The following is a 20410-nucleotide window of genomic DNA, read 5'->3' as shown; positions in this document are numbered from 1 at the left end:
TGTGGTCCTTTCTGAGTGGCTTCTTTGACTTATCATATTTTCTGAGTTCGTCCATGTTACAGCATGTGTCAGTCTTCATTCTTTCTTTATTGCCAGATAATATTCCATTGTATTGATACGCTGCATTTTATTTATCCATTCATCAGTAAGTGGACATTTGTTTCTACTTTTGGGTTATTATTAACAATGGAGCTATGAACATTTCTGTACACATTTTTTTATGGACATACATTTTCATTTCTCTTGGGTAATACATACCTAGGAGTCAAATTGCTGGTCATATTTTGAGAAACTGCTAGACTGTTTTCCAAAGTGGCTGTACCATTTTATATATTCATTAGCAGTGTGTGAGGGTTCCAGTTTCTATGTCCTCATCAACACTTCTTATTATCTGTCTTTTTAAATTACAGCCATTCCAGTTGGTGTCAAATGGTACTCTCATTGTGGTTTACATTTCCCTAATAGCTAATGATGTTGGGAATCTTTTTATATGCTTATTATCCACTGTATATCTTCTTTGGAGAAATTTCTATTCAAATTTTTTGTCGATTTTTATATTGGGTTTTTTGTCTTTTTATTGTTGAATTGTTAGAGTTCTTTATATATTCTAAATACTAGAAACTTTTCATATACAGTTGACCTTTCAACAACACAGGTTTGAACTGTTTTTGGGTCCACTTAACACGTGGATTTTTTTCCAACAATAAATACTACAGAACTACATGATCTGCAGTTGGTTGAATCTGCAGATGCGGAATGACAGATATGCAGGTCAAATTGCAAATTAAATGCAGATTTTCAACTGCGCAGAGTGTCAGCACCCCAACCCCCTCGTTATTCAAAGATCAACTGTTTGTGGTTTGCAAGTATTTTCTGCCATTCTGTGGATTATCTTTTTACTTTCTTGCTGATGTCCTTTGAAGTACACATGTAATTTGATTTTGAAATAATGTCCTCTATACTTTTTTGCTGTTGCTTGAGCTGAAGGTAATTCTTTTTGCATATGAGTTATCTTCTTTTCATGTTGCAAGACAATTGTAAAGTAGTCTTTTTTTCTTCTCAGAAAATTGATCTTTAAGGAAGTTTGTAAGCTTGAATATATCCCTTTACAGCCTAGGAATATCATGCTTTTGTGGCACACATTTTCTGGTAAAGAATGGCTGACTGGATTAGATGTATGTTTAGAAACCTCACCTTAATTGTACACATTTCGTCTGACTTCATAAGATCTGAAATTTGTTTTCACTTTAAAGTTAATAAATAACTATTTCAAAGTGTAAGTAAATATTTAGACAACAGTTCATCCTACTCCCAGAAACCTTGCTGCATATGATGCTCCACTGAATTCATCACCATTAATTTATGGGTATATTTTGTGTATCTTTCAGCTTTTCTATATCTGTCCACCCATTCTTCTCTTCGTTTATAAAGGGTAAATTACTTGGTTATTTGTTGTGTCTGGGAATCTTGAGTGAGTTCTCACATTCAGGTTTTTGTTTTAACTTTATATTTTTAAACTTTATACTTAGAGAAAATTTGCAAAAATAGTTCCCATTACTCTTCACCCAACTTTTTCTAATGTTAACATATTAGATAGCCATGCCGCAATTCTCAAAACCAGGAAATTAATATTGATATGATACTATTAACTAATCTGCAGACCCCTTTCACATTTGATAAGATTTCCCACTAATGTCCTTTGTTGTTTGGTCCCTGATCCAGTCCAGAATCCCACGTTGCATTTAGTTATCATGTCTCGTTAGTCACTTTCGTTTTTTAAAGTGTTGTCAATTTTTAATGTTGATCCTAATATGCAATTCAAGGAACTCTTCTTAAAAACTTGTTACCATTTAGAAAATATCCTATTTTAAGATTTACAGGAGTATCTTTAGATATCCAGATTATTACCCTGAGAGCAGGATATTTCTCAATCTATGTTGTATTGTTCATTTAGAACCTTTCCAGAGAGGTTCTTTCACTATAATAGTTTTATATTAACATTTTATAGTTAATATAACTGTTTATATAAATAGTTTTGTAACAAAAAACGTTTAATAAGCTAAGGAATAAAATTAACCACTCTTCCCATTACTTAAACACCATTGATGTTAAGATTTGGCATAATTGCTTTCTAAACAAATGATGTAAAAGGACTAAAAAAATGTACCCAGTGATTTTTGATAGTAACGTTCGAGAATAAGAAAATGGATGTGGATCTTGTGGTTCAAAATTCCAGAATAAATGTATGTTTTGACATCAGTAGTCATTTTTAAAACTTGTGTATCTGGCATTTGAGATGATTGTATTTGGAACTTTATTTTTACAGAAAAAGATCTACAAAGATCAGATGGAATATATGTTGCAGAATCATGTATTCCCTCTCTTCAGCAGTGAACTAGGCTACATGAGAGCGAGGGTATGTTTTAAAGCTGTATTGATTTATACATTTTATGTCTTGTAATGAATAACTGCTTGTGTGGACTTTTATATGGAAACTTTTAAATGTTCACTTTAAAGCCATGTTTTATTCTAGACTTTCGTATAAGTCTTTAAATGGCTGCTCATAATGTGTGCATAGTTTTCATCTGTGTCTGATAGCAGTGTCTGTCTGTGTTTTGCATTCAGGTCTTGCTATCCACACAAACATCATGTAGCCAAAGAGTAAGTTGGGATCATAGTACTGGTCGAGTGTTGTGTCTTTGGACATATCTACCACTGGCCAGCCTCCAAATTCCCACACATAGCACTTTGACACTAGAGATATTGTCACATGGTGGAATTTAATGTAATATACCTACAGTAACTCACTGCATTTTTTTTTTTTAAAAAGGCTTGCTGGGTCCTTCACTATTTTTGTGAAGTGAAGTTCAAAAGTGACCAGAACCTGCAAACAGCCCTAGAGCTGACACGAAGATGTCTGATTGATGATAGGGAAATGCCTGTTAAAGTGGAAGCTGCCATTGCACTTCAAGTGCTGATCAGCAATCAAGAGAAAGGTAAAGGATTTGTATCTCAAAAATAGTGCAATGTGCTTACGCATAATTGTACAAGGCATAATCGTAGAAACGTGATACATTGTCTTCCTTTTTATTTGAAACGATTTCTTGTTTACTCTTTGGTATATATTGTGTCAGGTTTTAAGGAGTTTTAGCTGTTTTGGCCAAAAGTTTTTTTCTCTGTCTCTTACAGCTAAAGAATACATCACACCATTCATCAGACCTGTCATGCAGGCTCTTCTTCATATTATAAGAGAAACAGAAAATGATGATCTTACCAATGTAATTCAGAAAATGATCTGCGAGTATAGTGAAGAAGTTACTCCTATTGCAGTAGAAATGACACAACATTTGGTATGTTATTTGAACCAGTCATTTATGCATTACTTAGATTACAGTATTTTCACAGAGCTTCTGTATGTCAGGCACCATTCTAAGCTCTTGATATATATTTTAACTCATTTAATTCTCACACAATCCTATGAGGAATATTCCTATACTGAGAGAATATGTGAGGTATAAGAAGTTTAAGTAATTTGCCCAAATTAGGAGGGGTGGGTCTGGGATTCACACCTGAGCTGTATGCCTCTACAGTGCAGAGCTGTTTACTTGTACTCACATTGCATCATGACTGCCTTGTTTGTGTGGTTTCCTGGATTGCTTTGGACCAACTGAAAGATAGAGATAATCGTTACAAATAGATTTTTAAAGTGAAATTTGTGTAAATAGTTATTTCGTAGTTGACCTTTGTCTATTGTACATAGCCCTGAACTTCTGAGAATTAACAACATAAATTATTTAAGGGTAATAGAAAATATGGACATGTACCCAACAATTATCCATTCATATTCTCTATACAATGGTTTACTTGGTGCAGTTTGTATTCTTGCTAAATACTGAGGTTTGAAGAATCTAACTCTTGGTATTTGCTGTGTATATTTTTAACAGCTGATTTTGAAGTGGGTAAAGACATTTGGATAAATATAGTAGTGTTCATTAAAAGTATATTGCATTATAAAAAGCTGATTATTATGATTCCTCATAACTAATGACTTTGCTCAGTTGCTCAGTGTTTTTCAAAATGATTGAATTCAATGGCAACAAAAACCTTGATGACTAGTATTTGGGCATTGTCAAATGTTAGCCAGTAATTTAAATAAAAATATTCATAATAATAAGCACTTTCTATGCCTTGCCCACAGTATCTATGGAGATGTCAGGAAAAAGAGGTCAAGTAATCTGTTTAAGGTGACCTAGTAAGTGGCAGAGCAGTACCATTGATTATAGAGCCCAAGCTCTTAAGTAATATTAGTTGATTTGGAAATGCTGATCGGTTGTGCTGTCCCAGTGAGAACATTTTAAAAATTAAAAGTTTTAGACAAAAACGTGTTTATACTGCTTTAATGGCAAACCTTAATTACATTCTCTTGAATGTAGGCAATGACATTTAATCAAGTAATCCAGACTGGGCCAGATGAAGAAGGAAGTGATGACAAAGCAGTTACTGCTATGGGAATCCTGAATACCATCGACACACTTCTTAGTGTAGTTGAAGATCATAAAGAAGTAAGAAAATGATCCAGTGTTGTAAAGGTTTTAGGGAATTTCAAGCCAACTGTTCTATGCTTTTTGGAGGGCTCTGACTTACCTATTCTCTGGTCATCTTCTCACATACCTTGATTTTGCTATCTATTAACTAGTACCCTTGTGTAGGTACCTTACAGATATTTTAGAAGGAATAGGAAGGAGGTATTTGTATCACCGTATCTTTACCCTCAAGGCTCTGGGTTTTGGCTCCCTCTTAGGGTTACCTTTTCAGATCCAAAATTATGGTGATTCCTAGGAAAACATATTCTTCCTGGTTTTCCTTATTAATAAAATTTTTTTTAGTTAGGGTATAATACATATAACATATACCACCTTAACCGTTTTTAGGTGTACATTTCAGTGGTATTAAGTACATTCACGTTGTGCAACCATCACCATCATCTTCCTAGTTTTCTTCTTTTACTATTGTCTTTTGGAAAGGTAAGCGAATTGTAATCATGAATATTAAAAGTGGAATTATTTAAAACATACAGAAAAGAGTAAAAAACATAGAAAACTAACCAGTACCCCTTACCCACCACCTAAATTTATTAGATTTTTAACGTTCCGTGGTATATCCTTAGACTTCCAGTAAGAAAAATTTTCAGATAATGTAATTGAAACCATTAGGGCACCACTTCTTAATCTCATTTCCCTACTTCCTTCCCTTAGAAGTAAGCATTGTTCTAAATTTGGTGTTTATAATTACAATGCAGATATTTAAATCCATAAATCATGTTTTCAGATTATCTACAAACTGCCTTTTGCAACCTGAGAGTTACAGTAAACTTTCAGATTTTTTTTGTAGATTATAATTGGAGATAGCTAGAAGCCATGAGGAATCCTATAGCTACCTTACGGTTAACAAATCAATTGCTTACTATATTTGAAGAGTTGAAGATGTATTGAGTATATGTATTCGAAATGGATATCCTGCTTCTATATCTGATTAGTAAATTTTTGTGTGTATGTGTGTGTGGTACGCGGGCCTCTCACTGTTGTGGCCTCTCCCGTTGTGGAGCACAGGCTCTGGATGCGCAGGCTCAGCGGCCATGGCTCACAGGCCCAGCCGCTCTGTGGCATGTGGGATCTACCCGGACCGGGGCACGAACCCGTGTCCCTTGCACTGGCAGGCGGACTCTCAACCACTGCGCCACCAGGGAAGCCCCTGATTAGTAAATTTTATCTCATTTCCTCTCCCCCACTTTTTAAACATTCTGATGACTTCCAGGGATTTGGGATCCAATTGAGGACCATACTGACAAAAGGGGAGTGTGTATTTTCTGTCTATCTTGTATGACTTGGGGGCCTAGCTCACTGTTATATAAAATGGAGGTGGCTTAAAAATTATTGGGAGTGGTAGGAATAATGCCTTATTTTAAATAATTTTTCAGTAAGCTACTGATTTACATCTCAATTACACTCTATTATATCTGGCCTGAATTAATCTATGTTGACACACAAAAAGATTTTAGTCTCTGCAGAATGATGTGGCTCCTTTATTTTCATACTTACCTGCATTTTTCCAGGAAATTTTTTTTTTCCTTTACTTTATAGGTAAACTATGCATGTTCTTTCTTCGTCTCATTGTAATGGTGTTTCATTAAATTTCATACCTATATTGATTCATAATTTCATAATATGAGTCATTTCGAAACAGGTTTAAAATATTAATTTGTTCACAATATTGACTTTACACTGAAATGCATTGAATTATTATACATTATTTAATAATTCATTCAGTGTGCTACAATTCCATATGATTTTTTTCTTCTCTTTTAGATAACCCAGCAGCTTGAAGGAATCTGCTTACAGGTCATTGGAACTGTTTTACAACAGCATGTCTTAGGTATATATCTCTGATTGTGTTAAGAATACACTACTATTTCATATGAGCAAGCATTGTCCTAATGACTCAGTATTCTCTTTTAGAATTCTACGAGGAGATCTTCTCTTTAGCACATAGTTTGACATGTCAACAAGTGTCTCCACAGATGTGGCAGCTACTACCTCTGGTATTTGAGGTTTTTCAGCAAGATGGCTTTGATTACTTTACAGGTAAGTCAAGTCATCATAGAAATACTAAGGATTCCTCCCCATTTGTATTCAATTTTAGTGTATCACTTGAATACAAACTTCTGAATATTCTAAGTGTTTTGTTGTTTGGATAAGTTATCAGTAGCAATTAGTGCTCAAAGATGACCCATTATACATTTTGATTTAGTTATCACTTGAGATTTTTTTCTTTAACACAGATTCTTACCTTCTGCCCCCTGTCAGTCTTCTTTGTATAATCTTTTAACTGCTAAATATGAAGGAATGCACTTTAATAATAGCCTCATGTTTATGTTTAATTATAAGTGAATAATTAAAAGTGAACTTTAGGGACAGAACATTCAGACTTGCTTTTTTTTTTTTTCTGAGATTTTTTTCAGAAACACAGCATATATGTTAGTAAAGATACTTAACTGATGCTTTTTTTATTAATACAGATATGATGCCTCTGCTTCATAATTATGTAACAGTTGATACAGACACACTTCTGTCTGATACCAAGTACCTTGAAATGATATACAGTATGTGCAAAAAGGTAGGTCACTTTTTGTTAATATAAGCATGTGAGGCTGGTGCTATAAAAAGTACAAAATTGTGAAGAGACGTGGTACCACATTATGGTGAACATATTATATGGGTCTGACAGAATAAGAGCTTTAAGAGTTATAAACTGAAAATGGCTTTGATTTCTAGATCTCTCAGTAATGGCTTTGACAAGTATTTGTTTTATGTCTGCCCTCTGACATTTAATTGGAGTTATAAATGTTTGGGTTTTGGGTTTTTTAAATAAATATATTTATTTATTTATGGCTGTATTGGGTCTTCTTTGCTGCGTGTGGGCTTTCTCTAGTTGGGGCGAACTGGGGCTACTCTTTGTCGCAGTGCGCGGGCTTCTTATTGCGGTGGCTTCTCTTGTTGTGGAGCACGGGCTTTAGGCGCACAGGCTTCAGTAATTGTGGCTCGCAGGCTCTAGAGTGCAGGCTCAGTAGTTGTGGCGCCCGGGGCCAGTTGCTCCGTGGCATGTGGAATCTTCCCGGACCAGGGCTCGAACCCGTGTCCCCTGCACTGGCAGGTGGATTCTTAACCACTCTGCCACCAGGGAAGTCCCAACACCAGGCATTTAAAAAATGATTTCGCTTTATGAAGTTTTTAGATGTGTTTGTCCTCATCGATGTCATTCCTTTCTGAACACTTAGTCACAAAATAATCATCTAGTTATGTTATTATTTATTGCCAAATTATATTGTTTATGTTAATACTCTGGAAACAGAGATGTCTATACCATCTACTTTCCTATTCCAAAACCCTTATCCTTAACCCTTACATTCCTCTAGTGCTAATGAGCACATCAAGTCCATGCTTTTATTTCTTGTCTGGAAACAGCCTTTGCCATCAACAGATTGCCTCTACTTCCTGCTCATCTCACTCTCCATTGTCACTATGTTTTTAGACATAGTGGTTGTCAACTTGCTATGGTCCAGAATGGCACATGGGATGTGCTTTGATTATGTAGACCAGTATTACAGACGAATAACTCCAAATCCTACGGGTGCTTTAGACTATAGTCTGTACAATGACTATTGCAGTCACTCATATTAATTAGAATACCTTAAATACTTCAGCAGCTATAGACTGATTCAAGGTTTTGTGACGCCTCCTTGCCGTTTATATTTTGTATTGATCAGGTTCTTACAGGAGTTGCAGGAGAAGATGCAGAATGTCATGCAGCAAAATTGTTAGAGGTCATCATTCTGCAGTGCAAAGGGCGTGGCATTGACCAGGTCAGTGAAGCTATTAATGATTCGTGTTGGAGGATTCAGAGAGGGAATCTTTCCCTTCACTTTTTCATTTTGGGCATTTGTTCTCTATATTTTGTATGTTGTTTATTATGACACCTAGATAACATGTTAAAATTGTTCATTTAAAATTTAACCAATATTTAATAATGATTGTATATTTAATATGTATGGAAATATGACTGGCAAGTTTTATGGCTACTTGTTATGCAAGGTAAGTTTTGACAAGATTTTTTTTTAAGTATATTGTGAGAGTATTGTTTGCCACCCTATCACTTTGCAATAAGATAGATTTAGTCATTAAATTTCCATGGTCAGTTTCAACAGGACTTTGAAAATCCATCTTTATTGAGACATAGTTGAAAGATAACGTTGTATAAGTTTAAGGTATACAGTGTGATGAGTTGATAAATGTTTATATTACAAAATGATTACCACAATAAGGTTAGTCAGTAGGGATATTTTGAATCCAATATTGCTATTGTGGTGGGGCTCTAATAGCTCAATGAGGACCAATTTTTCTCTAAAATTGGATTTCCCACTGAATTGGCTCAACAGTAAAAATTGGATCATTTAATGGAAGGGGGGTTAGTTGAGGCAACAAGAAAGTTAATATGGGTGGGTAGTTAACGGCTGCTTTACTTACAGTTTTGGAATGTTTCGCTGTCTTTCTCTACAGTGTATTCCCTTATTTGTGGAAGCAGCTTTAGAGAGACTGACAAGAGAGGTGAAGACAAGTGAACTTCGAACAATGTGCCTGCAAGTTGCCATTGCAGCTTTGTATTATAATCCACACCTACTTCTCAACACCTTAGAAAATCTTCGCTTCCCTAATAATGTTGAACCAGTTACAAATCATTTTATTACACAGTGGCTTAATGATGTTGATTGTTTCTTGGGGTAAGTGACATATATTGGATCTTTATTTACTTTGTAAGGAACTCTGCAAAATCTTTTTTAAAGGAAAATAAGGAAATATTTTATTTTATTTTTTAGGCTTCACGACAGAAAGATGTGTGTTCTGGGCCTATGTGCTCTTATTGATATGGAACAAATACCACAAGTTTTAAATCAGGTTTCTGGACAGATTTTGCCAGCTTTTATTCTTTTATTTAATGGATTAAAAAGAGCATATGCCTGCCATGCAGAACACGAGAATGACAGTGATGATGATGATGAAGCTGAAGATGATGATGAAACGGGTAAGGGATTTGCAATGGAGAAAGCCAGTCTTATTACCCAGTTAGAAATATCACTGGACTTGTTCTTTTAGCCCTTCTCCTAAAGAAATGTGGGATCATAGCCAAATGCTTTCATGTTCATTCATTCATAGAACTAGAGTGTAAGGTCCATGAAGGCAGGAACTTTCAGCTGTATCACCATTACGTAAAGCAGTTCTAGGCGTATATAGTTCCAGTGTTGGCAGGTTTTTTGTGTGTGTGCTTTTATATATATATATATATATGTGTGTATATATATAGAGAGAGATATATATAATTTATTTATTTTTGGCTGTGTTGCATCTTTGTTGCTGCACGTGGGCTTTCTCTAGTTGCGACGAGTGGGGGCTACTCTTTGTTGCAATGCACAGGCTTCTCATTGCAGTGGCTTCTTTTGCTGCAGAGCACGGGCTCTAGGTGCGCAGGCTCAGTAGTTGTGGCTCACGGGCTCTAGAGCGCACAGGCTCAGTAGTTGTGGCACATGGGATTAGTTGCTCCACAACATGTGGGATCTTCCTGGACCAGAGATCGAACCCGTATCCCCTGCACTGGCAGGCGGATTCTCAACCCCTGCACCACCAGGGAAGCCCTGTTGGCAGGTTTTTAGTGTTGGTAAACATCTGTCTATTAGTGCTAAAATCTAGCTATATCTACACTGTAAAATTAAGTTAATTAGATGTTGGCTAATACATTTCACCTGTAAGACAGTATAGACTACAAGAATATAAACTGATAGGATGTTGTTTAAAAGAAATTATTGTAAAGGTTTCAAAATATAACACTTGCCATTTTTGTCTTTTATCATTTACTATCTTAGCCAGCTAGGCTTTAAAAAAAAAAATCTCATAAAAGGTATTCTGTGGATATAATAAACTATTCTACTGTACTGTTGGTATTTGATTTGGTATATACCATAAGTCTCAGCACACCAAGTGCTGGTTCTCATATTATGCAGTCCTTTTTCAGACTTCTAGTACTAACAGTTGTGGTTAGTTTTCTTAGATTTCTATGAGAATTTTTTTTCTGTTTATTGCTGAATATGTATTTTTCTGTTTATTGCTGAATATGTATTTAAACACCAATTCCTGGAACTCTTCCTTGAATTTATTCAGTTGTGATTTGTAATTCACCAACAATGATCACTGTCACTGAGTTACAGTGAGTAACAGAATATTCCAGTGTTAACAAGTGTTAACATAACCTTTTTATGACTTGGCAGAGGAACTGGGGAGTGATGAAGATGATATTGATGAAGATGGACAAGAATATTTGGAGATCCTGGCTAAGCAAGCAGGCGAAGATGGAGATGATGAAGACTGGGAAGAAGATGACGCTGAAGAAACTGCCCTGGAAGGCTATTCCACGATCATTGATGATGAAGATAACCCTGTTGATGAGTATCAGATATTTAAAGCTATATTTCAAAGTAAGTTAACTTGTCATATGTAATTCAGATAGCTCCGTATGATCCATTTTCCTGAATCAATTTGTTCTTATTTACGTCTGCCCCTTAAAGAAGGGGTTTTGGGTATATCAAACCCAAACTAAAATGTGATTTAGGATTGTTAGGCAGAGTAACCAAAGTTACTTCTACTGTTGCCTTAGAGATTCAGTGTATTTTCCTCATCCTATTATTTTGCTTTTATTTAGATTGTCATTTTGAAATATGCACGTCATAGGAAAATTGTATAGTTCAAAAAGTTTATACAACGAGTTTGTTTTTCCTACTTCTAATTTCTAACCTCCCAGCTTTCCCCAGAAATATCTACTGTTATGTCTGTTTCTTATGTTTATGTATTTGTGTATCTTTTTTTTCCCCCTGGCTAAACCCATGCTTACCTGTCTGAGAATTTGACCATTTATATAACATTTATGGTCTTGGAATCTCTGTTCTTTTCTCCTGTTTCACAGTGTGTGGCTACGGAATACTAGGTGCCAGTTTTTGTTTTTTACATCTGTGTTCTTTAACCCAACTTAAGAAATTAGAATTGGCACTATATTTGAACATCCTTTCCCTCCAGAGTTAACTACTGTGCTATTTTATCATTCCTATGCATTATGAACGTTGATGTAGAATAAATTCTCTGATAACCAAAGCATTAATCTTCCAAGCCCATGACAAAGCAATTGTGATGCAAGCTTACAGAAACACAAGGAATTGTTTCTGAGCTACATGGCAGACTGTAAGGATTGATTGAAGTGCCAAGAACTTACTGACTGGCTTTTGTCCATGACTTTGTATTTTGTATACTTAAACACATGTTAATCCCTAAAGGATGGTTTATTATAGAAGGCTCATCCACAGTAAATGCAATAAAGTAGAAGTAGAAAATCATGTTATAGAGAACATTTTTAACTAAATACTGCAGAGCACCTTTCTGTGGAAAGACAGTACATATATCTAAGAAAGTGTTTTTTTGAATAAGCAATGCAGAATAAGCAATGCAGAAAAAAATAAGTTGCTTTAACTCTTAATCTTTTAAGGGGTTTGGGTTAACTTTATTTCTAGTTTCCCTAGTTTGTTACTTATATAACAATTGGATTAGGCTCTAAATCCTTATTTACTAGCGATAAGAATTATGACTATGATTAGATTTTTGAGGCATAATGCTAAAACAGAATTTTTTTTCCCCCTGTATCTTTTTTTCACAAGTAATTTAAAATACCTTAGATTATTATTGAGAGAATATAAACTAGATCAGAATTTCAGTATTGGAGGTGGAGTAGAGGGAATAGAACAGAAAAGAACTACCAGGACTCTCTTATTGCCCTTTTTTCCCTTGTTTTCTTTTTGATAGCTATACAAAATCGTAATCCCGTGTGGTATCAGGCTCTGACTCATGGTCTTAATGAAGAACAAAGAAAACAGTTACAGGATATAGCAACTCTAGCTGATCAAAGAAGAGCAGCCCATGGTATGTTAATTGACCTCAACCCCTCTTTTTTTTTTTAATATTTATTTTTTAATTTGGCTGCACCAGGTCTTAGTTGCGGCATCGGAATCTTTAGTTGCAGCATGCAAACTCTTGGGATCTAGTTCCCTGACCAGGGATCGAACCTGAGCCCCCTGCATTGGGAGCGCAGAGTCTTAGCCACTGGACCACCAGGGAAGTCGCAACCTCAACCCCTCTTTAATGCAATTAATGACTTTGATACAGCTTTAAAATTTAAATTAAGTGATTTAAAATTACATAAAAGCTACAGTTGTTGGAGGTGATAAGAAATTCATTCCAATCTGTAGAAATGAAAAAAGGAATTTTGGTTTTGGCCATAATTTACTGATTTTAAGTATAGTTGAAGACTACTTTCAGTGTGCAGTAGCTTTGATAAGGTCGCTAAATCTCATGGGGCTGGTTTGATAGTAGAAAATTCCATTAAAATTGTGAATTTTAAAGTTATGAAAACTGCAATTTTTTTTTGAAAACTGCAATTTTTAAAAACTATATTAAAGACATATCATTTCTTTTCATCGTTAAACATTTCAGTATGCCTTTCAATACAGGATGTTTCAGATATTACACAGCCTAGTAGTTTTCTAGAGGTCTTAATACTGCGTCAGACTAGTTTTATATTCAAAGAGGGTCCTCCTTATAAAAAAGGCACAGCTTTCTAAAGTATTTAATTTGAATTTGCCTGCATTAGATTCATTAGCTGTAATTACCTTTGGAGATTGGATCCTTCTGATTTAGTATTTGACTCAAAATAGAGTAAAGATTTTTCTTTTTAAACAATGCAAAGTGAAAGTTGGCTAAGAAGTCTATAGCATACAAGAGAGTTGGTCTTCTCTACATAATATACTCTTTCTTCTATACATTTGGAGGGAGAACAGAGGCCAAAGTTTGGAACTTCCTGGCTAGTACTGGTGGTTAAGCTATTGTTAATGTCTGTCAATTCCTTCTTTTCTCCAAAGCAGTAAGGTGATCGAATGCTCTATTAAACATTCACATATTTGTTTTTCTAGAATCCAAAATGATTGAGAAGCATGGAGGATACAAATTCAGTGCTCCAGTTGTGCCAAGTTCTTTCAATTTTGGAGGCCCGGCACCAGGGATGAATTGAGTTACCACTTTCCTGCAGTGTGATTGTAGTGAAGAGCTTGTGTTCCTCCTAGTAGCGGTTCCAGAACTGGTTCATGTTATCCACTCTAAACTAATTGATGAATAGATGGACAAAAAAAAAAACCCAGGAGGTGGGACCTGATCATGCAACTTGGCACTGAAAATGAATCCAGAGGAATTTTGGCGGGGGAGGGAGGTAACCTGGGGGGCAGGGAGTATTTTCTTTATTTTTTGAAGAAAGTAAGATTCTGACTGAAAGTTCAAGTGACACTGTGGAAATCTGCAACAAGAGGGGATGTCATGAAGGCAGCTTTTCTTTTTCCGAGGAAAAAATAGGCATGGGCTACAGGACTATTTAAAATGTCTCATTTACAGTATAAGCTCAGAGGTAGATGTAATTTTTACACCTATGAGTATTTGTCCGATTTCTGTCTCTTCCTCACCATTGGGTATCTATTCTTTATATGTAAATAAGATAAGGTAATCGATAGCCTTATTCAATCTTCATCATTTTCATCATCAAAGATTGTTCCTATGTAGATTATTGGACATTTATTGTAGCACTACATAACTGATTAAAAAAAATCTGTAAATGAATTAGCACTTTCATATTGAAACAAGCCTGCTAGCCTATGTATAAAATAGCAAAATGTTTGCTGTTTATAAAAAGATGGGATGTAATGGGGTGGGGGGCAGGGGTAATTTCAAGTTATTAATTTAAAAATGAATTAGCAATTTTGTACCTGGTGACTTTGTGGTGCACTCACCTCTGATAGTGACTTGAATTCGGTATGTTAAAAGGGGTTAGTGATATTTCATTGCTGCTAAAAATGGCAACTCCCTCTGTGTCCTGTTTTTTCTTAAAGCTCTCAGTGTACAAGTGGATATTTGGATACAAGACCTTACTGTAACAAATAGGAAAGATGATATTTGAAGCATGTAAATTGGATATAAAGTTCTACTCTTAAAGAGTTGATAAAAGAGTATGGCTAAACATCTATATATGCAGTCTATTAAAAGAACTTAATTCGGCTTTTATGTCTTCATTTGATTGCAGTTTTTTCCTAATTATAAATTTTTTCCTCATTGATCTGTTTTTATGCTATACCTAGAAAGAACACAAAATGTACACTTTTAAAATTGACATTTAACACCTGCCCACCTCCCTTTTCCCGTCTCCTCTCCCCCTCTTGTTGATGGTGGTATCTGGTCTTAGATAGGCTGAAGGCACAGGGTTCCCTCCAAAAACCACTATTGATACCACTGCAGAAACAGGCCAGCAACAAGACAATGTAGAGAGGTTGGCTTGCTTCCCTCTCTTCTAACTGCATGTTCAAAAATAAGCTTTTATTGATATTAAACATCTGTCAGAAGAGTCATACATTGGTTTATTTTTTATATACATTATACACACAATATTTCAAATTGAAAGCAACATCTCAGTGGATTCAAGACTATTAAGTGCTGTTGTCAAAACAGACCAGAAAATTTATAACTGTAAAAATGAAACATGCACACATTATTTAAAATGCATAATGAAGAAAACCCATTGGTGTTGTGTTTTTCTTGTATGCCAGTAATTAAGCCACTACTGTTGGCACTGTTTGGTTTTCTATTTTAACACTGAAGGAGTGAAAGTATTTCCTATATTTATGAATTTACTATGAAAATCTTGGCAAAAAAAGAAAAAAAAAATGTCTGTCTAAAATGTGTGGGTGAAAACTGTTAATCAAGTGTGTTCCTAATTTGTTTCCCCCCAAGTTGGACACCATCTGTAAACCCTAGGTTGCTTCAGGGGATTTCACTATTATATAAAATCAGTAAAATTAAAGTGGAGTAGTTGTATATATGCAACATTGTGTACAGAGGGGAGATACTGAATAGTATTAAACATTTTCGTCTTCCTTTACCTTTTATCCCCTACCTAATATCTAGTCTACTTTTTTAAATTTCAAACTTCACTGCTCTTTGAATTGATAATTCCAATTTTCACATTGTTATTGGAAACCATATCTAATAAAGGTTTTAGTTATTCCCATGCACAGTATGGAAATTCTCGTTTGCTGAGGTTTTGTTTCAAGAAAATGTATTGGCATGTATTTGAGAACACGTTTTATTGTCTCCTCTGTCATACAGTCCAAACTAATCTACGTTTATGGATTTTTGAAATGAAAGACCTTAAAATTAAACTATATTTAATATTAAATATTGTTCAGATGGTAGTTTCTAATACATCAAATATATACCTCGATTATTTTCAGTATTTCCTTAAATATAACATCAAATTAGAGTTTCTTACAGATTATGGATCTTGATATGTGTCAGTGTTTTTAAATAAGGTTATAGGACTTTTAGATAACTTTTCGAGAGTAGTATTTATAAACTTGTAATTAGTTGCATGTAGATTTTATTTATTTATTTAACATACAGCCTTTCCCACAGTTTCACTAACCTATAACTTATTTTTTAATTTATACAAGTTAATTCTGACTTTGGGTTTCAGTATTTTGTCTTTTTTAATGGCTGACATTAGCATAAAATCTTCACTTTTTTGTAAACTTAAGCCATCCATTTTTATAAAAGCTATTCGTTTATCAGTATTAAATAAAGGATGTTAATCTATTTCTCTGCAGGTAACAGAATGGTGATTACTAATCTACACACCTTACCAAGATAGTGGCTGCTGTGTTCACCTCTAGAAGAGACCAGAGTGTAGAGCAGGGGTGGCCATACCGCAGCCCTATGGCTATGTGCTGCTATTCAGTCCCAGATGTAGTCCCTGAAGCAAGCATGAAGAAAAAGTCATTAGGAATTGTATTAATATAAACCGTGTCTTTGGGAAGATCTAGCACAATGATTTAAGCATAGTAGGCATTCCATAAGTGTCTGTAAAATGAATGACCTAAAATTACATTAAAGCATATTGGTTATAAAAATGTCAGTTCTGTTCTATATAATTTTAAATTTTGGTGAAGATTATCTGTGAATATTTATCAGTATCCCTCCTGAATTCTAGGTTTTACCCTTGATGAGGTTGGCCACCCTTGCAATAATAGCACTTCACACTTCGGTGCATGTGGTTTTTACAAAGGGAAACTAGACATCCAGCTGGAAATCCAGAATTTTATTACTATGAGAGGAATATATATATATATATATATTTTTTTTTTTTTTTTTTTTTTTTTCTTCTTTCGGTACGCGGGCCTCTCACTGTTGTGGCCTCTCCCGTTGCGGAGCACAGGCTCCGGACGCGCAGTCTCAGCGGCCATGGCCCACGGGCCCAGCCGCTCCGAGGCATGTGGGATCCTCCCGGACCGGGGCACGAACCCGTGTCCCCTACGTCAGCAGGCGGACTCTCAACCCTTGCTCCACCAGGAAAGCCCGAGAGGAATATATTTTAAGTAACTTTTTGAGACGTAATTCCCCTTCGAGGTTTTTTAAAAGCACAGATGAGGGCTTCCCTGGTGGCGCAGTGGTTGAGAGTCCGCCTGCCGACGCAGGGGACACGGGTTCGTGCCCCGGTCCGGGAGGATCCCACATGCCTCGGAGCGGCTGGGCCCGTGGGCCATGGCCGCTGGGCCTGCGCGTCCGGAGCCTGTGCTCTGCAACGGGAGAGGCCACAACAGTGAGAGGCCCGCATACCGCAAAAAAAAAAATAAGAAAATAATAAATAAAAGAACAGGTGATAATTCCTTTATGTATTTATAGATTCTGCTTTCATGTATAGATAGAAATTTGCCAATTACACTTGGTATTTCCTATATTTAAATGCTTCCTACCAGAGTTTTTTTAAAAAGTTTCTTTTAACATCCTTTTAATAATTCAAAATGAAATAAAAAGGAATTTCCTCAACCCGAATAAAGGCATCTACCAAAACCCTAAAGCTAATGGACTTAATGATGAAAGATTAAACACTTCCCCCTAAGATCAAGGACCATGCAAGCATGCCCACTGTTGCCACTTCTTTAGCATTGTACATGAGGATTTGGCCAGGGCAATTAGACATCCAGATTGGAAAGGAGGAAGTAAAACTATGTTCACAGATGACATGATGTCACAGAAAACCCTAAAGAATCCATAAACACAAAGAGCTAATGACTTCTTCAAGGTTGCAAGATATAATATCAATATACCCAAATCAGTTGTATTTCTATACAGCAGCAATGAAATGAAAGTGAAATTAAGAAAATTCCATTTACAATAGCATCCCCAAAATTCTTAGGAATAAACAAAAGTGAAAAACTTACACTCTGAAAACTACAAAACACCTAAATAGAGACATCCCATGTTCATGAATTGAAAGACATACTATTGTGAAGATAGCAATACTTCCCAAGTTGATCTGCAGATTCAGTGTAATCCTTGTAAAAGCTACCTTTTTTGCTGGAATTGACAAACATTCTAAAATCTGTATGGAAATACAAGGGACTCAGAATAGTCAAAACAATCTTTAAAGCAAACATGATTTTACTAGTAAGGATACTTTTTTTCCTTTCTTTTTTGGCTGCATTTCGCGGCTTGTGGGATCTTAGTTCCCTTACCAGGGACTGAACCTGTGCCCTCTGCAGTGAAAGTGCAGAGTCCTAACCACTGGACCACCAGGGAATTCTCAAGGATAAATACCTTATACTGACCAAAGGAATAAAATAGAGAGTCCAGAAATAAACCCTTAAATTTATGGTCAATTGATTTTCAACAAGGGTCCCAAAACCAATGTAGGAAAGAATCTTTTTAAAAATGGCTCTGAGACAGCTGGGTATCTACATGTAAGAACATGAAGTTGGACCCTTAACACTATATACAAAATAATTCAAAGTGGTTTCAAGATTTAAATATAAGATCTCAAAGTCTTAGAAAAAATACAGGTGTAAATCGTGACTGAATTAGGTAATAGTTTTTGGATATAACACCACAGGACAAGCAACAAGCACCACAGGACAGGCCCGCATACCGCAAAAAAATAATAAAATAAAAAACAGACGACTTGGACTTCATCAAAACTTACAACTTTGTGCTTTAAAGGACACTTTTCCAGAAAGTGAAAAGACCCCAGAGAATGGGAGAAAATACCTGTTAATCTTGAGTATATACAGAAGTCTTAGAACTCAACAACACAAAAACCCCATTTAAAAACAGTAAAGAACCCAAGTAGACGTTTCTCCAAAGAAAGAAATGGCCAGTATCATAGGAAAAAATGCTTAACATCACTAGTCATTAGGAAAATGCAAATCAGAATTCATGATGAGATATTTCATACATACTAGCATGTCTATAATCAAGAAGGTGCACAATTACAAGTATTGGTGAGGAAGAAGAGAAATTGAAACCCTCATAGTGTTGATACGATGTAAAATGCTTATCTGTTGTGTAAAAGTTTGGCAGTTCCTCAAAAGGTAGAAAATAGTGTCACCTAGCAATTCCACTCCCAGATGATGCATATATCTGAGAGAAATCAAACATATGTCCACACAAGAACTTGTACACAGTTGTTCATACTAGCATTACTATAGCCAAAAGGAGGAAACGACCCAAACAGCCATCAGTTGATGAATGGATAAACAAAATGTGGTATATCCAAATAATCAGATATTTGGCAATAAGGAATGAAGTACAATTACATGCTACATGTGGATAAGCCTTGAAAACAAAGTGAAAGAAGTCAGTCACAGGATTTCATTTACATGAAAGATCTATAATTAGCAAATCAATAAGTTAGGGAACACTGGGCAGGGGTGGGGAGGGAGGAGGGAATGGAGAGTGAGTGCTATAGGGTTTCTGTTGGGCATGATGAAAGTGTTTTCCATTAGATAATGGTGATGGTTGAACAGCTTTGTGAATATACTAAAAACTACTTAAGTGTATGTACACTTTAAAATGATGAATTTTATGATATATGAGATTACAAACTTTTTTTTTTGCTGTACGCCGGCCTCTCACTGTTGTGGCCTCTCCCGTTGCAGAGCACAGGCTCCGGACGCGCAGGCTCAGCGGCCATGGCTCACGGGCCCAGCCGCTCCGCGGCACGTGGGATCCTCCCGGATCGGTGCACGAACCCGTGTCCCCTGCATCGGCAGGCGGACTCTCAACCACTGCACCACCAGGGAAGCCCGAATTTTATGATATATGACTATCTCAATTTTCAGTTTTCTTAAGCCTCAAATTTGTTTAAAGTTCTCTAAAAAGTAACATAAAATGTTTATTTATTAAATACAAATTAAGATCTAGCTATCCCCTTATTATAGGGAAAGTATTCTTCCCCCCAATACTTTGTTTTGCTACCAGCTGCTCATTTGTTTTTTAAATCCCATCACCCTATCAAATAGCCCTAGCTGGTGCGAGTTTGGGTGGGTAGCAGGAGGAATCTTCAGGAGCTTTAGATTGATAACATTTTGTAAATTGAGTTTACTCTCCTCTTAGTTTCCCACTAAAATAAACCTAACACACATTAACCACAACTAGTAACCTTGGAGCTCACTTACTGGGTGATATTTTCAAAGATGTAATGAATGAATGGGGTTAACATGTGGTCCAGGGGTAGAGTTGGTAAAATGAAAAATTGCACACACTGGAGTCACTATAGATAGCTTGAAATGAGGAGAATCATGCAATTAGCCACTAACAAAACATTACCAGTTGTATTATACCTATGTCTATGTCAGCATATATACTGAGAACTATATATCTGAGATTGGAAAGGA

At 35.8% G+C, this 20410-nt stretch overlaps 1 protein-coding gene and 1 non-coding gene across 3 annotated transcripts in view; both read left to right on the top strand.

Moving 5' to 3' along the window:
* The window catches only part of IPO7 (importin 7), a 47841-nt gene extending 31193 nt beyond the window's left edge, over positions 1 to 16648 (top strand). Inside the window, exons 13-25 of one of the 2 annotated variants that reach the window (XM_067749946.1) lie at positions 2327 to 2416; positions 2831 to 2996; positions 3190 to 3350; positions 4434 to 4562; positions 6366 to 6432; positions 6516 to 6641; positions 7076 to 7173; positions 8324 to 8419; positions 9114 to 9334; positions 9431 to 9636; positions 10874 to 11080; positions 12453 to 12569; positions 16346 to 16648. In XM_067749946.1, coding sequence (XP_067606047.1) covers positions 2327 to 2416; positions 2831 to 2996; positions 3190 to 3350; positions 4434 to 4562; positions 6366 to 6432; positions 6516 to 6641; positions 7076 to 7173; positions 8324 to 8419; positions 9114 to 9334; positions 9431 to 9636; positions 10874 to 11080; positions 12453 to 12569; positions 16346 to 16389 — 1728 coding nt within the window. In that variant the 3' untranslated portion in view covers positions 16390 to 16648. Of the gene's footprint in view, positions 1 to 2326; positions 2417 to 2830; positions 2997 to 3189; positions 3351 to 4433; positions 4563 to 6365; positions 6433 to 6515; positions 6642 to 7075; positions 7174 to 8323; positions 8420 to 9113; positions 9335 to 9430; positions 9637 to 10873; positions 11081 to 12452; positions 12570 to 13615; positions 14746 to 16345 lie in introns of those variants that run through there. The other variant, XM_067749945.1, reaches the window with a different exon arrangement.
* On the top strand, positions 2561 to 2744 carry LOC137231344 (small nucleolar RNA SNORA23). The gene has a single exon (XR_010946469.1). It is a non-coding gene; the product is annotated as a small nucleolar RNA SNORA23 (small nucleolar RNA).
* Positions 16649 to 20410: the final 3762 nt, after the last annotated feature.

Source organism: Pseudorca crassidens, chromosome 9, assembly GCF_039906515.1.
Source record: "Pseudorca crassidens isolate mPseCra1 chromosome 9, mPseCra1.hap1, whole genome shotgun sequence".
In the NCBI taxonomy this organism is placed as follows: Eukaryota; Metazoa; Chordata; class Mammalia; order Artiodactyla; family Delphinidae; genus Pseudorca; species Pseudorca crassidens.
This window is presented reverse-complemented; position numbering and strand designations above follow the sequence as displayed.